Source organism: Ipomoea triloba, chromosome 2 (assembly GCF_003576645.1).
Source record: "Ipomoea triloba cultivar NCNSP0323 chromosome 2, ASM357664v1".
NCBI classification, from domain to species: Eukaryota; Viridiplantae; Streptophyta; class Magnoliopsida; order Solanales; family Convolvulaceae; genus Ipomoea; species Ipomoea triloba.
The window spans coordinates 456,139-473,651 of NC_044917.1; the positions used below are offsets into that span (position 1 = coordinate 456,139).

General features: G+C 37.5%; 4 protein-coding genes across 6 annotated transcripts; all 4 read left to right on the forward strand.

The window, feature by feature from the left end:
• Positions 1 to 489: 489 nt before the first annotated feature.
• On the forward strand, positions 490 to 5,043 carry LOC116011004 (probable plastidic glucose transporter 3). 3 transcript variants are annotated; one of them, XM_031250492.1, is made up of 14 exons: positions 490 to 914; positions 1,102 to 1,203; positions 1,530 to 1,644; positions 1,736 to 1,803; positions 1,923 to 2,055; positions 2,370 to 2,469; positions 2,574 to 2,686; positions 2,926 to 3,019; positions 3,346 to 3,499; positions 3,580 to 3,723; positions 3,827 to 3,900; positions 4,019 to 4,107; positions 4,230 to 4,344; positions 4,491 to 5,043. In XM_031250492.1, the coding sequence occupies exons 2-14, from the start codon at positions 1,110 to 1,112 to the stop codon at positions 4,671 to 4,673; spliced, it is 1,476 nt and encodes a 491-aa protein (XP_031106352.1). In that variant the 5' UTR covers positions 490 to 914; positions 1,102 to 1,109; the 3' UTR covers positions 4,674 to 5,043. The 3 variants fall into 3 exon arrangements, with proteins under 3 accessions (XP_031106352.1, XP_031106351.1, XP_031106353.1); XM_031250491.1 differs by having other exon boundaries at positions 490 to 639; positions 952 to 1,203; XM_031250493.1 differs by having other exon boundaries at positions 490 to 639.
• Positions 5,044 to 5,800: 757 nt separating this feature from the next.
• Positions 5,801 to 8,710, forward strand: LOC116011006 (cytochrome c-type biogenesis CcmH-like mitochondrial protein). The gene is made up of 4 exons (XM_031250494.1): positions 5,801 to 6,043; positions 6,953 to 7,171; positions 8,072 to 8,203; positions 8,298 to 8,710. Exons 2-4 carry the CDS (start codon positions 7,028 to 7,030, stop codon positions 8,496 to 8,498), a joined length of 477 nt encoding a protein of 158 aa, XP_031106354.1. The 5' UTR covers positions 5,801 to 6,043; positions 6,953 to 7,027; the 3' UTR covers positions 8,499 to 8,710.
• Positions 8,711 to 9,289: 579 nt separating this feature from the next.
• On the forward strand, positions 9,290 to 10,923 carry LOC116006241 (protein PLANT CADMIUM RESISTANCE 8). Its single transcript, XM_031246544.1, has 4 exons — positions 9,290 to 9,560; positions 9,857 to 9,928; positions 10,034 to 10,246; positions 10,564 to 10,923. Exons 1-4 carry the CDS (start codon positions 9,383 to 9,385, stop codon positions 10,653 to 10,655), a joined length of 555 nt encoding a protein of 184 aa, XP_031102404.1. The 5' UTR covers positions 9,290 to 9,382; the 3' UTR covers positions 10,656 to 10,923.
• A 252-nt stretch (positions 10,924 to 11,175) lies between these two features.
• LOC116010460 (malonate--CoA ligase-like) lies at positions 11,176 to 16,319 on the forward strand. The gene is made up of 17 exons (XM_031249880.1): positions 11,176 to 11,488; positions 12,338 to 12,507; positions 12,831 to 13,004; positions 13,123 to 13,276; positions 13,370 to 13,458; positions 13,567 to 13,636; positions 13,787 to 13,839; positions 13,933 to 14,040; positions 14,134 to 14,232; positions 14,364 to 14,456; positions 14,532 to 14,609; positions 14,743 to 14,847; positions 15,022 to 15,112; positions 15,236 to 15,309; positions 15,403 to 15,582; positions 15,711 to 15,764; positions 15,849 to 16,319. The coding sequence occupies exons 1-17, from the start codon at positions 11,359 to 11,361 to the stop codon at positions 15,903 to 15,905; spliced, it is 1,779 nt and encodes a 592-aa protein (XP_031105740.1). The 5' UTR covers positions 11,176 to 11,358; the 3' UTR covers positions 15,906 to 16,319.
• The last annotated feature ends 1,194 nt before the right edge of the window (positions 16,320 to 17,513 follow it).

The following is a 17,513-nucleotide window of genomic DNA, read 5'->3' on the forward strand; positions in this document are numbered from 1 at the left end:
CTGCTAATCTAGAAGTCCAACAGTTTATTCGCGCCTTAATAAGTAGTGCTTATAACCAAATGCCAAAATTTCAATAAGAAATCCATCCATTTGATTAGAACTAAGGCAACATGGAAAAAATTACTGTTTGAAGCCATCCAATGCAAGTATGCAACGCGCAGTCAAATTGATATATTATTCCTGATCTCCGTAATTAATTAATTATAGTTGCAACCAACTTATTATAAACATTTGAAAAGAGAAGAAAAGAAAAGAAAAACACTCTTGGATTGCAAGGGGACATGGGAGATTAGGCTCTCACATAGTTTTAGATTAAGCTTACATAACCCGCGAATTATACTCATCATCATAATCATAAACTAATAAATAAATAAAATACGGCCTGCCGGCCCCGGAAACCATAACTGACAACGCATTTTAACATCCATACATAAAACGGCTTACTCGTTGTTGCGCTGCGTCATCGCGCCACGTTCGACGTCTCCCTTTTATCACTCGAACTCTGCGCTGATAGCGAGACTCCGGTAGTCCGGTGTTCTCATTTTACCGGTCGCCATCCTGACAATGAAAAATTTCTCCAGCGTTTAGTTGCACTTGGCTCCACGTACTATATTTTTCGGAATTCAAAATTGCTGCGATGTAATGATTCTCTCTCTCTCTCTCTCTCTCTCTCTCTCTCCCTCCGCGCGTCTTTCTGTTGTAGATATACGTTTCTCCGTGTGTACATATACATTGTATTCATATTTGTTCGTGAATGTGTGATTGTGACAAACCGTATGTAATGAGTTGGTACGGAGGTATAATTACTTAGCAAATCTCCCTCCCTCCCTCGCTCTCCGTCTTCATTTGGCCAAAAAGTCGCTTTCAAGTATTTATTAGACATTCACGATATTCAACATCATATCAGATCTGGGGTAATTGTTTTTCCACAATTTTCTGATTTTGTTGCAGACGATACATGCATTTGGTTATTTACATGGATTACCAGAAAGTAACTATAATACTATGTGATGATGATGATGGTTCAATGCTGCATTCTGTCTTGGGGGGCAGAGTTGATTTGGATTCTTACACTAATTTTCTGGTAATTCTCGATTTTAGTTTTTGGAATGCTGGGGCCTCAGAGAGACATATACTCCATGTACAAACGTGCATCCTTCAAGGAGCATGACCTCCCTTCCTATGACAGAGAAGAAAACATAGGTACATTTCTTATATGATGCTTTTTGTTCTTTGTTTTGTGTGTTTTATTCACTTCAGGATCTAAGGTTTAAGCAATCCATCCATTGCCCTAATTTTCATCTTCAGATCATTCTATAAGTGCCTTGTAATTTTTGAAAGCTTAATAAAGGGAAGTTACTACCTCTATGTTGCCTTTTAACTTCAATAAAACATAACAGCATTTGCCTTTGGTCATCTAATAACATATGACAAGATAGTAATCTTAAGCTTCAATAACATCAATGCTGCCATGCAAAAGAGATATCAAATTTAATGTCTAATCTTCAAAATTTGGTATGAATTCCTAGGTCGCATACCTAGTGGGGTTTATAAAGATAATGTTGGGAACCCCTCATGGAAGCACTCCTTACCTCACATTTTGGTGGCTACTCTCTCATCTTTTTTATATGGCTACCACCTAGGGTATGACTTGAAATCTTGAAATTCTGTTGGTTAGCGTGTTGATCTTGTGGATTAAATGTCCTTCAATTTCTCTGGACTTTGGTGTACTCAGGGTGGTTAATGAGACTCTGGAAAGCATTTCGTTGGATCTTGGTTTTGGTGGTAGTACCTTGGCTGAAGGTATTCTGCAATAGAACTTCATGTTCTTCATTTTTCGAGTACCATTTCAACTCCCCTTATTTTAGTTTATTGTGTGTCCAATTGAATCTCCCTATGAGCTTACCATTTTTCAACTGTAGGCCTGGTGGTGAGTACATGTTTAGCAGGTGCATTTGTTGGCTCTATAATTTGTGGTTGGATAGCAGATGGAGTTGGTTGTCGTAGGGCTTTTCAATTGAGTGCGCTACCAATGATCATTGGTACTTCTATGAGGTAATACATGCTGCATTCTGTTATGTAAATTTACTATATACTCAAGTGTCAGGTAATTACCAACTATTGAAAGGAGTTAGGCATCGGTTATATATGTATATACTCTGCCACTTGCTATAAATTATGATATGGAGTAATGGTGAAGTTGCTGGATTGAATCTAATGTTACAGATTGTTAAAGAACAACTAGTAAAAGAAATAGATTAGCAAGTTCCCTAATATCCATAGGGCTGACATTTATTACATTATTGCTTTCTTGTAAATCTCAACTAAATATGAAATTTACTGAAGGCCCTTCAACCTCTTAAGTGCAGTGCAACAACAAATACTCTTGGACGAATGCTTATCGGGAGGTTGCTTGTTGGTATAGGGATGGGTCTTGGTCCTCCTGTTGCTGCTCTCTATGTAGCAGAAGTATAACCTTGAATCCTTGATGTTTCTTGCTCCACCCAAGAATATTGCTTAGTCTTGTTCTAGTATTGCACTTACCTCAAGCTTTCTTTTACCTTTCTGAGCAGGTTTCGCCAGCTTCTGTAAGAGGCATGTATGGGAGCTTCCCTCAGATTGCGACATGCCTTGGTCTTATGGGTTCTCTCGTCATTGGGATTCCATCCAAGGATATTTTTGGTTGGTAAGATGCATGCCAACGGTCTTTTTTCCTTGCATCATTTAGACCTAATTCTGATTCATGCTAATAGTTTTTGCTGTTTATTTACATAAAGGAATTGTCTTCAATTTGAGAGCAAACCTAGCCTTCTTTTACCCAAAGATTCTAACCTCACCAGATAAAATAGGCATCCCATTACCTCTTCACAAATTGTATTTTAACTAAAGCTCTTGACCTTACTTTGAATTTCAAATGATCTGCAGGTGGCGGATTTGCTTTTGGGTGTCTGTTGTTCCTGCCGCATTACTCGCTGTTCTGATGGAGTTATGTGTGGAAAGTCCTCATTGGCTTGTCAAGGTGAGAACCTCTCATCAGCTATTATGCTTTCTAGTGCTTGGCCTTGAGTTTTGACTTAAAAGTAGTGTGTTGAAATCATTTACATGACATAGTTTGTTGATTTTTAATAGGTGGTTTGAAATGAAACAATCTGTTTGACGGGACATTTACAAAATGTGATCATAGAATTAGGCATCTTATTTTATCCAAAAAAAAAAAAAAAGAATTACGCATCTTATACAGGCAAAGAGCCATGATATGAACCTTATGCTCTCAAACTCAACAGCATCTGATCTATTTGTTCTTTTTAGTGGCCGTTCACTTGTGTTTTTATGGACTTGACTTAGAGAGGAAGAATTGCAGCAGCTGAAGAAACACTTGAGAAGCTTGTCGGATTGCCACATGTGAAATCTGCAATTGCAGAACTTACAAAGTCAGACAAAGGGGATGGGATGGACAACGTAAAATTCTCGGGGTTACTTCATCGTCCTCATTTGAAAGGTATAGAGGGTTGCAGATGTAATTTCACTCGATCCCATTTTGCTCTCTCACAAAGTAATTACTTCCAATAATTTGGGCAGTGGTTTTTATTGGGTCTGTCCTATTTGCTCTTCAACAACTATCTGGGATAAATGCTGTGTTCTATTTCTCTTCTACGGTGTTTAAAAGTGCTGGAGTACCTTCAGACATTGCAAACATATCTGTAGGGATTGTGAACTTGATAGGTCTGGCAATCTCTAACCAACTCACTCTTCCTGCAAATTTTTGCTGGTTGTTTTGTTTGTTTACTAACACCTATTACGTCTCTATTGTCTGCAAATTCTGCAGGGTCCATCATTGCAATGATTTTAATGGATAGACTAGGAAGGAAGATGCTTCTTATCTGGAGTTTTTGGGGCATGGTAATTGAAGTATTCTCTATTTAAAGTATTCTCGATCAATCACTAGCGCTGCATTGATAGAGATATGTCATTAGAAGTGCTTGTGTTAGAATTTCTGAAATAGTTTTGGCTGGTTCAGGCTGTTGCAATGGCTTCTCAAGTGTTAGCAGCGTGTTCTTTCACAACAGGCTCTACAAAAGTATACCTATCTGTCGGAGGCATTCTATTGTGAGTAACCCACTGGAAAATTAAACTTTGGGGAAATGCCTATTTTATTACATATATAAATACATGATGTTGAGACCTTATGAGATACTTAATTCATATTAGCAAAAATGACAATTTAATAGGGATGTCCTGTCATTCTCTTTGGGTGCTGGACCCGTGCCCAGTCTCCTCCTGTCTGAGATATTCCCTGGTTGGATTAGAGCAAAGGCAATGGCTCTCTGCATGGCTGTGCATTGGGTAACCCGTTCTTTTCTCTTTTCTTTCATCTCCCATTTTAGTTGTTTGCTACTGATATCTCTTGATTTAGGAATTTTAAGGCATAATGACCGAAAATCTTGTGAAATATTGACAGTATAGCAGTTGATGAACTTTGTATTTGACAGATGGTAAATTTTTTTGTTGGACTTTTGTTCCTGCAATTGTTGGAACAACTCGGACCGAGAATTTTGTACACAATATTTGGCACATTTAGCTTGATAGCAGTGGTCTTTGTGGGGAGGAATGTGGTTGAGACAAAAGGAAAAACACTGCAAGAAATCGAGTTTTCCCTTCTTCCATCTCGTTAGTTCAGGTTGTCTTTATGGGTACGTGCAGACAGCCAATTCTTCAGAAGTGTGAGATTTAGACATTTATTTGATGTGTGTTCAAACATGTGATGATACATGCAGGAGTATTGGGAGAGAGCGGACAAACAACCGGTTATGATCAATTCACGAGTGCATTGGGGGTGAATGGGTGATCCATAAGTATTTTTGTTAGATTATGAACGATATGAGATTTTACTATATTACACGATTTCATTTATCAGTCGAGTTACACAGATGATGTATTGTATGATCACATGTATGGGCAACCATTACTCACTTTTCTTGAAGCTATAAATATGAGGCTTCATGGCCAGGAAAAAAGCATCAAGCTTTAGCAAAGATGACTTGCCTACACTTGTACAGGCCGATTTTTGGATTTTTATGCCCCGTTTTTGTAAATAAATGAGACTATACCAAAAGTATAAGAGCAATCTTTCAAATCAAACCATAAGAATCCTACTAACTTACTATTTCCAAAGTCCAAACAAACAAAAAAATAAATTAAAACAAAACATCTCACCTGTTGGACTATCGCTATCATTTGGAATGCCATTAGAATGATCTATTAGAGGGAATAACGATCTATTAGAGGGAATAATCAATTTCTCAGGCGATAGTAGTGGTAGACTAGTGAATGATACAAGTTTCAAATTATCTGTGCAGATGTAGGGCTTGCGACATTATTTGTGCCGTTAGAAAAACATAACAGTTATGCCAAGTGGCATGCTCAATTAATTATGCTGTTGGAAAAACATAACAGTTATGCCATAAATTTTATTTCTACTGACTCTGTTCATAAATAATTTTTCAACATACTGAAACACAAGTCTCACTGAGCCAAATGCCTTGTGGTTAAGCGGCACCCGGTGTACACTCCTATGTGGAAGGGAGTGGGTTCGAGCCTCAGAACAGAGATCTGTTGATTCACAATATTACATTGTAACTGAGTCAGTAGAACTAAAAAAAAAAAAAAAAAGTCTCACTGAGCTCAAATACACCCCTTCCCATCTCTTGTAATAATAATAATTTATAAAACTAACACTTACAATTAAAAATTAAAATTCAACCCTCAAATCTCTAATTCCTAAAATCTAAATTCCCAAATCCTAATCCTAATATCTAAAATCCATATTCCTAATTTCCTAAATCCTAACAGAACGACGAAGCTAGTACTTAGTAGCCAAGGCCGACGACGAAGCTAGCAGCAGCGGACGCCGCCGCCTCCCGCCCTACCCTGCGAATCTGCGACGAAGCCGACAACCAACGACAAAGCAAGCAGAAGACGAAGACGAAGAAGGTAGGCCGAAGACGCTGCGGTCACTGCCTCCCTCCCTCCCCTGCGAATCTAGGTATGTCTCCTTCATTGAAATCTATGGAGTACGGACTGAGTGACTGACGATGCCTGGACACGGCCGCGTCGTCGAAGACCGGATATCTTTGCTAATGAAAAACTAAATATGACTAGTTTCTCTGTTATAATGCAAATAAAACAGATTTTCCTAGCTTCTGAAAAGGAGAGAGTTGAGTTGTCATGGTTTACAGATTTTTTAATGTGTATGCTACTGTAAATTATATTTGTCTCATATTACAGCTAATGGTTGTGTCAGTTTGTGATAAACTGATAATGATGGAATCATACAGCAGTAGATATTTTATTATAAGGTTGATTTTGGATCGTTGTGGTTGAGAAGAACACACGGCAAACTGTAATTCTATTAATCATCTGCTGCATCAGAGATAACTCTGCCCTCAATCAGTAGTGGCAGATTGTGTACCATATACCCTGACCTGTAACTTTAAGAATTGAATTGTTAATATAGGATTGTTGTAGCTAATATTGTGCTTACTGTTTTCATTATTTGCTGTAGCTATATTATGCAGTAGCTATTAGCTAATATTGCATTATTGCTGTAGCTAATATTGTGATTGCAGTAGTTTTGAACCGGCTATTTTGGAAGAAGAATCTTGAAATGTACAAGGACCACTATTGTTGTAGTTGATGATGTGAACTTGTTTTGAGTGCTTTGAACTTTGAATATTTCAAGTTTGGACTTTGAATTTAAAAAAAAAGTTTTTATGGTTCGAATATAAGTTTTATATTTTAATGTTGACTTTAAATTTTATCAAGTTTTTATTATTTATGTATGGATACAATAATTTATATTATTAATTGAAGCATGACGTTAAATAAGTCAAACTCGAGCTTGACATGTTGGTTTAATTTATGGACTTGTGAGTTATTGACTTGTGGAGTTCAGGACGTTCCATGTGTTCCAGCCTCTGCATCTTTGTTAGTTTGTGCGGTGGTAAGTGATTGAAATTTCGCAAGCACAATGGAGGGCAAAGAGGATGCAGTGAGGGAGGAGCGGGTGGTGGAGGCGAGAGCAAGAAACATCAGTCATAACGTCAGGTGCACAGAGTGTGGCAGTCAGTCCATTGAAGAATCTCAAGCTGACATTGCCATTCTCCTAAGGAAGGTATTTCTTTCTTCATCTTCAGCATGACCCTATCTTATGGTTCAAACTGTAGTAAAGAATAAATTTTTATGTGTTCGGTCAGGTTTGAAGGTTGCACCTTTCTTCCTTGAATATTAACAAGCTAATAACTCTGAGAACATTACATTAATATTTCTGTTTCTCCCTTTTCACCCTTAAAATACCAAAAAGATCACCTGTTATATCATATTCAAGTTGTTTTGCCCTTGTATCATTCAAGTATGTGATATTGTATGTTTGGATACTTGGCTAGCCCTGCAGTTGTGGCTGGAACATAGAGATTGAGCTCACCTAAATAATGAAGGTGTCATGAAGCATATTTTTGTAATGAACTTGTCACCTAGAGTAAAATAGCAAAAATACTACGCAATCTGTCTTCATAAAGACCCCCCCTTCCCCCTTCCACCTTCTTTGTATTATACTGTCTTGCAAGGATCTTAACTGTATTTGCTTAGGTAAGTGTCATATGACCCTTTTCAAGGTGTATAAAAGTGTCATTTCTGAATTGAGGTTCCCATGGCATTACATCTAAAAGAAATAAGCGAAGGAAGATATTTAAGTTTTTTTCAAGAAAAGTTTTTACTGGGAGGTTATTTCTTTCCAGCAGTCAAACCTGTATAGTGGAGTTTCTTGAGGAAACCTGCGAAGACAGCGTTACAAGCTGTTGATGATTTGTACTTTCTTTTTTAACCTGTGTAGACAGTGATCCAAATTGTTGATGGTTTTTACTTCATACTTCCAGCAAAGATGATTTAATGCATTTTTTTTTCTCTAAATGATGTTTCTTTGATTGGTATTCATATACTTGTCTTAATTATCTGCAATGCATGCCTACACAAGCAAATCTTATGTATAGAATTTTCTTGGGAATAATAATATCAGTTGATCCGAGATGAGATTCGAGAGGGGAAAAGTGACAAAGAGATCTACAAGAAACTCGAGGATGATTATGGTGAGACAGTGCTTTACGCACCAAAATTTGATCTGCAGACAGCTGCTTTGTGGCTATCTCCGGTGAGTTGAAGAGTCGCTTGGCTATATCCTTCCACTACCATTGCTTTCCGTCATGTTAGCTTCTTTAACATTAAACAATTAAATCTTGTTGCAGCTTATGGTTGCTGGTGGCGTTGCAGCTTTTTGGGCTTACCGAAAGCACAGGCGAAGGTCTAACGTCCACGTTCTGGCTTTGAATCTCATCAGGGGAGTCCCATTAACCCCAAAGGAGAGAGAGACCATGCTAAAACTCCTTACTCCACCTCCTTCTCAATATTCTCCTTCATATTGGTGGCAAAGATTGGTTCGTCAGTGAAACATTAGAGAAGAGAAATGTCCAAATCTCTGTTTTCCCTCTCTACTTCCATTTTTTTTTTTTGAATAGTAAATGCACCCTGTATAATTATTCCCTAATAAGTGGGTCGTGCTTAATTTGTAATCATTCAAGAAGTACAGCTTGGCAATGCATTGACTTCTTTGGATCTAATACACATTCAGTTCTTATTATATTTATCCCAAGTTGTTAAACATGTAAGTCTTCCTTAATATGAACACTAACGCCCACTTTCACCACCTCATTTCATTACTTTCCCACGCCCACCTAACTATCCATAATAACCAGATAATGAATCTAAATTAAGGTTGATAGTTTGCTTTATTGACGGCCGTGATATGAGACTTGATATGTATAGTACATGAATCATATGTGGCCAGAAGGTTGTCAGACACGGCAGCAATATTTGGCCAGCTGGATGTGTGCATGTGGTACGTAAAGAAATATAAAATCAAAAATACTAGATTTACTCCCAACTTTTACTTTTAATTGTGTTCAAATTTGATTGGATGATGAAAAAAAAAAGGAATGGACAAATATCATGGCCCCCTATTAAATTGATCAATCAAAGTATGCCAAGTAGAAAATGGGATTGTGAATTGGGAGTATATGTCATATAAAATTTACGTTAAGTCAAATTTTTGGTTGTTTTACACGAATAGAATTTTCCAATGATTGTCCCACCTCATTCTTGTCCATATACTTGTAAGGAAAGATTTGAAAAGTCAATCTTCTTCTAAGTGAACGTGATAAGTATGAAGACTAACTACTATTATAAACAAGACTTGCAAGTTTATTGTTGAATTGATATATAGCAGATCAGATCAGAGGTTGAAAGCTGAAAGGGAATTGAAGGTTGTGATAATATGGGGAGAGTTGAGGCCAATAATGAAGCAGAAGCAGACACCCCCCAGTTCCATATGGATGAACCAACACCAGCAGCCGCTTCCTATGCTCCCAAATACCTCCCAGCTCAGTCGCCAATATCTGTAGGCGTCCCTTGGAGCACTGGATTGTTTGACTGCCATGAAGATCAAACAAACGGTAACACCTACCATTAGTTGCTTTCTTCAACATCATATCGTTTTCCCTCAGATAGATAGATAGATGTTTATTACTTGTGTATTTGAAGTTGTGCTTATTCTGCAATTCTGATCTGCTGCTAATAAAATGGTCTGTCCTATTAGCTAGCCGTTTACTCCTTATGGTCCTTTGCCAGCCAGCTAGTTAGGGTCAAAAGGCGAGTTTGTTTGTGTAGTAACAAAAGACCATAAACCATGCAAGAAAACTGATCTGATCTGATCTGATTGAGTATGATTATTGTTGATGTGTTATGGCAGCTTTTATGACAGCAATTCTGCCTTGCGTGACGTTTGGTCAGATATCTGAGATCCTGGATACTGGAGAGATGAGTAAGAAATTAAATTAAGACACCATCTTCATTCTCAAGTTTTAAGCCACAGACAGAATCTGTGTGGACACTACTAATGATTTGTTGGTACGATGATTGATTGCAGCATGCCCTTTGGGGTCTTTCATCTACCTGTTGATGATGCCAGCTCTATGCTCCCAGTGGATCATGGGATCCAAGTATAGAACCAAGCTTAGGCAGAGGTATAACCTGGTTGAAGCTCCATATTCAGACATAGTTTCCCACATCTTCTGCCCTTGCTGCTCTCTCTGTCAGGAGTTCAGAGAGCTCCGCATCAGAGGCCTCGATCCGGCTAAAGGTATATTAGCTTCCTCTTCCCATCCATCTTTAAAAGCATGTAAAACCCTGGCAACCTCAGCCAATAATTCAAGTTGGTTGATCGATAACCAGAAGTTAAAAGTTTGACTCCTGCTTGGTTTGAGCTGATCAGTAATTGGGTAACCTAAACTGATTTACTGACTAAGGTTATAAGACAGAATTTATACTGTACACACATTCAAATAGTGGCTGCGGTTTCCCTCTTCATTCACCCCCAAAAAAGAAAAGATGTAAAACTGCAAAATGCTCCTGTTTATACATACATTACTAAGTGGCATGAACTTGCTCTATTTGCAGGATGGAATGGAATCCTTGCTGATCAGCAGGCTGCACAATATGAAAACCAGCAAATGAACAATCCTCCCCCTCCTCAATCCATGTCCAAGTAGCAGAGATTCCCATTTTCCTTTCCCCCTCGTGTATTCAATTCGTCACCATTTATGCTCGCGTTTGAAGCTGTTGTGTGTGTAGTTTTGCAAGAAATTTACAGGATTAAGCTCTCATTTCTGTACATTTCATTATTATTTAAACTAAAGATTGAATAAAGTTGTAATCTTTATTATTTATCAATCAATTTATGCAAATCCGTTTATTGTAACGTACAAGTCCAATTAATATTAGGTCTGAAATTATATGGTTTTGTATATATTTTACAAACAGTCCAAACTTATCATTAAATTATTGATGTTTTGCTGATACTCCTTACTTTGGATGTTCTTCCTCAAAAGCTGTTCCAATCAATCATGACAAAGCATCAAACAAAAAATTGTCAGAAACAATCTATACCAGTAAACGTTGTACTATAAAATGTGACAGTGAAACACGAAAGCTCAGCTCGCCCATTTCATTTTCTAATTATTCTATCAATGAGTCAATGAGAAGTTGCAAACTGTAACAGACAAAATCCGGAGCAATGAATTCCGTTTACGTAAGTGCAGAGAATGGAAGACCAAGAAATTTCAAACTTATCCATCCTCTCAGCTTGCAGTAAATGCCAACAGAAATTTCGGGTTGCAATAAATTTTTCACCGTGGTTTGGGTTTTGTATTGAAGCCAAAAGGAGGACCTACCCACCTCGCAACTGCTCGTGTTATGAGCTCATTTAAGGCAGGCTTCTACCTCACAGCTAGAGCTCTCAGCTGTCCCAATTCTTGGTTTCTCCGATTCATTTCTCGCAAAGGTCTCGCCTTTATATACTCCCAGCGTCGCCTATACTCTTCTGGTAATTAAGTGTTCTTGATCAGCTCAGTTGACCTTCAATTCTCTCTCTCGCTCTTGTGTATCTGTGAAGTGTTCTTGGAGTTAAGGTAAGTGGTTTAAATTTTTGAGCAGTTTGTGATTGGTGATTCGGAGTTTCTTGATGTTTGGAGGAGAGGAAATTGTGGTGTGGGTTAATTTGAGGATCAAAGTTTTTCCAGAAATGGTGGTATTGTAATGGTGATGGAGGAATATCACTGTTTGGAGCTGGGGAATGGGCGATTCTGTTATATTTGCCCAAAAAAAAAGGCGGAATCCCTTGCTTCGAGGCCCCACACCCTGGCCCGACATGATAGTGGGGAGGATGATTCTTTTATATTTAGTCCTAAAGCTGTAAGCTTTTGTTAGGAGGGAGGTTTTTGATGGTGTGCTTTTTGTGGTTCAAACTTTCCTAGATGTTTCTTTCTATTGATTTAATGATGTTTAGCAGTTGAACAAAGAATCAGTGAAGACACATTGCAAATGAATTGTTGATCTTTAAAGTTATTTCCTTCTCTGATCTTTTAGTTCACATTTGTTTAGCATTCACAAGTCACATTGTGGCAGTGTTCATGTACTTCCATTCTCTTTAAATTTGGCTGAGGCAAACGTTTGTTTGAAATGGAAAGACTTTCATCAGGATAAATTTTCTTGGATGGTACTTTTAGTCTATTTAATCATCAAAATCTCACAAACAAGAACATTGAGAATTAATATTCTTTATTATTCTTTATATTAGATAAACGCGTGAATATTGGGTTCCTTGAACTGTTAGTAGTAAAGCAATTTTGACATTTTTACTGGATCTTGAAGCATCTTTTGATTCCTTGTATAGCTCAAAAGAGTACCATATATATGGATCTGGTTAAAGAAGTAGCCAGCAAAGGGCCTGATTCCTTTGGGAGTATTGCCATAAAGGCAGATCAAAAGTGCTGCACTTACCTTCAACTGATCTCGTGTGCTAAGGGGATATGCAGTCTGTTAAGCAATCTTGATCTAAAAACTGTGAGTTGGAATTAACTAACCTCTTCTCTCCTGATACATATAGTGTGAATACCGTTATAATCTTCAAATTGTTGCTTCTCTATTTAGATTTTCGTTTGCATACTCGTTGATAATGGTTGCCTGCAAGAGAAACATGTTTTTCTTTTTTTGGTTCCCTATCAATTAGTTTTTGAAAAATGCTGTTAATTCAGCTACCACAAGTCCATTGATGCAACCTTTTCGGTTTTTCTGTATGATTAGAATCAATGTCATTTTCCAAATCCTTAAGTTTCAGCCGATCTCAGATGTTGATGGTCACAAAAAAAATCATTGCTTTCTTGCAGGAGGATAACATAAGGCAGAATAATGATCTTGGTGGGGCGAGGGTTGGAATTGTAGCCAAACCCTGTCCGGAGTTTGTTGCTGCAATTCTCGGGATTTGGCTTAGTGGAGGTGTTGCAGTCCCTCTAGCTCTGAGCTACCCAGAAGCTGAGATCTTGCATGTGATGAACGATTCGGTTTGCCCTCTGCTTCTCCCTAAATACTTTCCGAGCTAGCTGACATGAATTAGATACTATTTCCGAGTGTTTTATCTTCACTTATTTGGTTGAATCCTCGTCTCTATTTGACTGCTAGGATATCTCTATGATTTTGAGCACTGAAGATCACCAAGAACTTATGAAAAACGTCGCTGCTAAAACTGGCGCTCAGTTATCTCTCCTTCCTACCATTCCCCTACCATCTGATGATGGAAAGTCATTGCAAATTGAATTCTCTCACAATGTAAAAGGTCGATAAGATATCTTGTCTGTGTGGTTTACATTTTTAATTTGCAGGGAACAGCAATGATGTATCTTCATCATAACTTCATATTATGATGCAGGTGAGGATCCAGCACTGATATTGTACACCAGTGGGACAACGGGGCGGCCAAAAGGAGTCGTCCACACACACAAGAGCATCCTAGCACAGGTATTTCTCGTGATGTATGTTTGTGTGTTTCCTTAGTTTCCCATAGGGGCAATAATAGTTTTCTCGATTTTCCTGTGGAGTTACACATTCTTCGTGTTCGATATTCAGGTCCAAATGCTAAAAGACGCATGGGGATACTCATCCGAAGATCACTTCCTGCATTGTCTACCCCTACATCATATCCACAAACGCCATGATTGTTTTATCTTTCAGTCATTTGCTTTATGTTCTTGATTGTCACCTCTGTTGCTTTTACGCTATTCCTTTTATGGGCTAGCTTAACATCTTATTCTGCTGAAGTGCTGCTGTTCCTTAACTTCGACTTTACATGTTCATGGGCTTTTCAATGCTTTATTTGCCCCTCTCTATGCAGGCTCCAAGGTAACTAACTTCTATAGATCATCTTAATGTGCTTGAAACTTCGAAAATTTGTAGGTTTCACCTACGACATTTTTTTTGCTTTGCATTTTGCAGGTGGAGTTTATTCCAAAATTCAGCGTGAGGGGAATTTGGCAGAGATGGCGTGAATCGTATCCAGAAGATGGGACTAAAACCGATGATGCCATAACTGTATTCACTGGTGTAAGTCTGCTTCTTCGTGCTAGCTAATGAACAATTTTTCCCCGTTCTTTCTCTGGTATCTTCCATGGTGCAACTTATATTGCCAACATATAGGTTCCTACGATGTATACGCGACTGATACAAGGCTATGAAGCTATGGACCCGGAATTACAGTCTACTTCTAGTTCAGCAGCAAAGAATTTGCGTCTTATGGTAATAAGCTTTGAGTAGTTAATCAGAGACTGATTGCCTGCACACTCTTTCTTCTTCTTCTTCTTCTTCTTCTTCAGCCTCACCGTTATCTTCACTTTTACGGTTTTACCTATTGAATGCCTTATTTCTAGATGTGTGGCTCGTCTGCACTTCCACTTCCCATCATGCAACGGTGGGAAACTATCACGGGGCACACCTTATTAGAAAGATATGGCATGACCGAGGTAGGTGCACTTGTCAAATCCCGTCTTTTTAACACTACTTTGTGAATTGATCGCTTACACTCTCACGTTTTGTAGTTTGTCATGGCAATTTCCAATCCCCTACGAGGTAAACGCAAAGGAGGTACTGTTGGCAAGCCATTTCCAGGTGTGCAGGTAAGACCGTACTCTTTCTGCAACAATAAGTCGTAACAAGACTACAAGTGAGCCAACGGTCAATAACTAGTAGTAGATTTAGTACTGAAGCATGTTGCATTCGAGTTCAGTCTCATTTCTCGGTTTCTGCTAGGCCAAGATCCTTTCAGAAGACGGGAGTGTTGATGATACAACCGGGGTGGGGGAGCTCTGCATAAAAAGCCCTTCTTTGTTTAAAGGCTATTGGAAGCTTCCTGAGGTATGCTATGCTCTATACTTTCGATAAACATAACCTAACAATCTGAACTCGCTCCCATCTTTTAATTTGCCTCTTTGCTAGCACTCGCTTATAAACCCGTTGATTAACCTCATTCTGCAACTATTGCATTCGGTTTTTGGAATTGGTCACTTCATGCTTATTGTGAATTATTAGGTAACCAAAGATTCGTTTACTAATGATGGATTTTTCAAGACGGGAGATGCTGTAAGAGTGGATGAAGATGGATACTTCATCATTTTGGGCCGTAAGAATTGAATTTCTTACACAGCACATTGCCAAATTCTGTTTGCTTATCAAGAATACATATATAGATCTTAACATTAACTCTACAATGTCCTCGTAAACACTCTCCCATCGCGTTTTTCAGGTACAAATGCAGATATAATGAAGGTTGGCGGGTATAAGCTCTCTGCACTGGAGATTGAAGCAATTCTTCTCGAGGTTTGCCATTTTTCTTACGCTTTGTAATCCTTCTGTAACAATCTATACTATCTGTCAGCACAATGTGAAGCGTGTTCGTTTTCCATTTAACAGCATCCAGCTATCTCAGAGTGCTGTGTGCTCGGCCTACCTGATAAAGACTACGGGGAGGCTGTGTGTGCAATAGTTGTGCCTGAGGCAGAGCTCAAACAGAAGTGCGAGCTAGAATCAAGGTCTGTCCTGACCTTGCAAGAACTCTCAGCTTGGGCTAAGGAAAAACTCGCCCCATACAAGGTATCTCCTATATTCATGTCTGTCGTGATGTGTAAACTGCATTTTTGGATCGCGTTCTAGTGTTTTTCGCTTGCCCTCGGGACATTTTTCTTCACAGATATTGTTGTTGTTGTTGTTGTTGTTTGCAGATACCAACTGCTCTCTATCTGTGGGATTCACTGCCTCGTAATGCCATGGGAAAGGTGATTAATTATCTCTTCACAGTAATTCCATTTGATCAACAGAGAAGAACTTAGTTTGTTGAATTGTTTTTCCATTGATATTAGGTGAACAAGAAAGAGCTGAAGAAAACTTTGGCTGATGATGGGATGAAGAACAACTGAATGATGGATTAAGTACAAATGGAGCTCTTGAAAGAAGCCTTATGCACTCACTTGAAATTAAAGTAAAACACAAAAAACTCGGGCGAGTCCGTCTCGTATGAGACGGATTTTAAATATGTAACATTTTTTAGTGAAAATGTAATAATTTTTTTGTATTAATAAATATTACATTTTTACTAAAAAATATTACTTTTCAATGAAAATATAATACTCGCTGATGTATTACATTTTCGCTGAAAAGTGTTATTCACTGTGGAAGCATTTCATGTATTGGGAACTTGGAATATGATGTTTTGAGTACAACTGTACAAGGCTTGGATTAGATGTAAGCATTTCAAAGGTAGGGGCCTAGTCTGTTATTGTATATTTAGATAATCATCATTTGTGTCTAGAGCTCCTCATTTTTTTCTTGAATTGGTCCCAAATATTAACATGATATGTCATGAAAATAATGCATGAATTTAGGTTTCAAAATACAGATAACTTCATTATATATTAGACTTACTCTCTTCCTGACTTAAAGAAACGAAATTCAAATAAAATATTATTGATCAAATTGCGCTCGTATTAGTCAAAGAATATACATTTGCACTATGCAGTTGATCAAATCACATATATCACTTTTTTATATGTTTCATTAATTAATTACAAATTGATTGACTTGAAGATAAATTATATTAATCAATCAGAAGAAAAGATATCAATTATTAAGTGGACAAAATGAATGAAGAAGATTATAGAAGGTTTTTTTTTTATAGAATAATGATGAATGCATATATTGGATGAAGATTATGGTAACATATAATGGGCGTGCGTTTGGGGCACTCTAATAAAGGTGTCACCATCATGCTTTGATTTCCAAAAATGAAATAGAGTAGCTTCTAGGTCTCGATCTTTTCATTTGTGAATTAAAGCAAAAAAGGACAATAAATTCATCTTTTTCTTATTTAAGCATCATCATTTCATCATTATTTTGTATAGAGTTTAATATCAAAATGGTCCCTCGACTATTGCAAAATTACTAATTTGATCCTTGACAATTTTTTGTACTAAATTAAGTCCCTTGACTTTGAAAATTTTAACCAATTTGGTCCTCCGTTTATTTTGCCGTTAAACATCCGTTAAATCGGGACCAAATTGGTAATTAAATTTAACTGAAATGGTCCCTTGACTATAGCAAAATTATCAATTTGGTCCCCATTTTAACGGATGTTTAACGGTAAAATAAACAGAGGACCAAATTGGTTAAAATTTTCAAAGTCGATGGACTTAATTGGACACGAAAAATTGTCGAGGACCAAATTGATAATTTCACAATAGTCGAGGGACCATTTCGATAATAAACTCTTTTGTATATTGACCACATATATATTAAACTATACCACATTATATTACACTATATATATATATATATATATATATATATATATATATATATATATATATATATATATATAGGGGCAACTTCAGTTGAGTTAGTCAGACAATTGATTTGATAACTATAAGATTCCAAATTTGATTTCATGTGAGAACTATCTATTAATCTTCTTGATTAAAAGTAATCTGTTATGAATAATCTAAGTTGATTTTTTATTGGTTAGGGTTATG

Coding starts and splice junctions, on each gene's coding strand:
- LOC116010460 (XM_031249880.1), top strand. CDS start 11,359: ATGAGCTCATTTAAGGCAGGCTTCTACCTCACAGCTAGAGCTCTCAGC. Junction 12,508..12,830: donor GCAATCTTGATCTAAAAACT/GTGAGTTGGAAT, acceptor GCTTTCTTGCAG/GAGGATAACATAAGGCAGAA. Junction 13,637..13,786: donor GCATTGTCTACCCCTACATC/ATATCCACAAAC, acceptor CTTCGACTTTAC/ATGTTCATGGGCTTTTCAAT.
- LOC116011006 (XM_031250494.1), top strand. CDS start 7,028: ATGGAGGGCAAAGAGGATGCAGTGAGGGAGGAGCGGGTGGTGGAGGCG. Junction 7,172..8,071: donor TTGCCATTCTCCTAAGGAAG/GTATTTCTTTCT, acceptor TAATAATATCAG/TTGATCCGAGATGAGATTCG. Junction 8,204..8,297: donor CTGCTTTGTGGCTATCTCCG/GTGAGTTGAAGA, acceptor ATCTTGTTGCAG/CTTATGGTTGCTGGTGGCGT.
- LOC116006241 (XM_031246544.1), top strand. CDS start 9,383: ATGGGGAGAGTTGAGGCCAATAATGAAGCAGAAGCAGACACCCCCCAG. Junction 9,561..9,856: donor CCATGAAGATCAAACAAACG/GTAACACCTACC, acceptor GTGTTATGGCAG/CTTTTATGACAGCAATTCTG. Junction 10,247..10,563: donor AGGCCTCGATCCGGCTAAAG/GTATATTAGCTT, acceptor CTCTATTTGCAG/GATGGAATGGAATCCTTGCT.
- LOC116011004 (XM_031250492.1), top strand. CDS start 1,110: ATGCTGGGGCCTCAGAGAGACATATACTCCATGTACAAACGTGCATCC. Junction 1,804..1,922: donor TGGTAGTACCTTGGCTGAAG/GTATTCTGCAAT, acceptor TTTCAACTGTAG/GCCTGGTGGTGAGTACATGT. Junction 3,724..3,826: donor AGGGATTGTGAACTTGATAG/GTCTGGCAATCT, acceptor CAAATTCTGCAG/GGTCCATCATTGCAATGATT.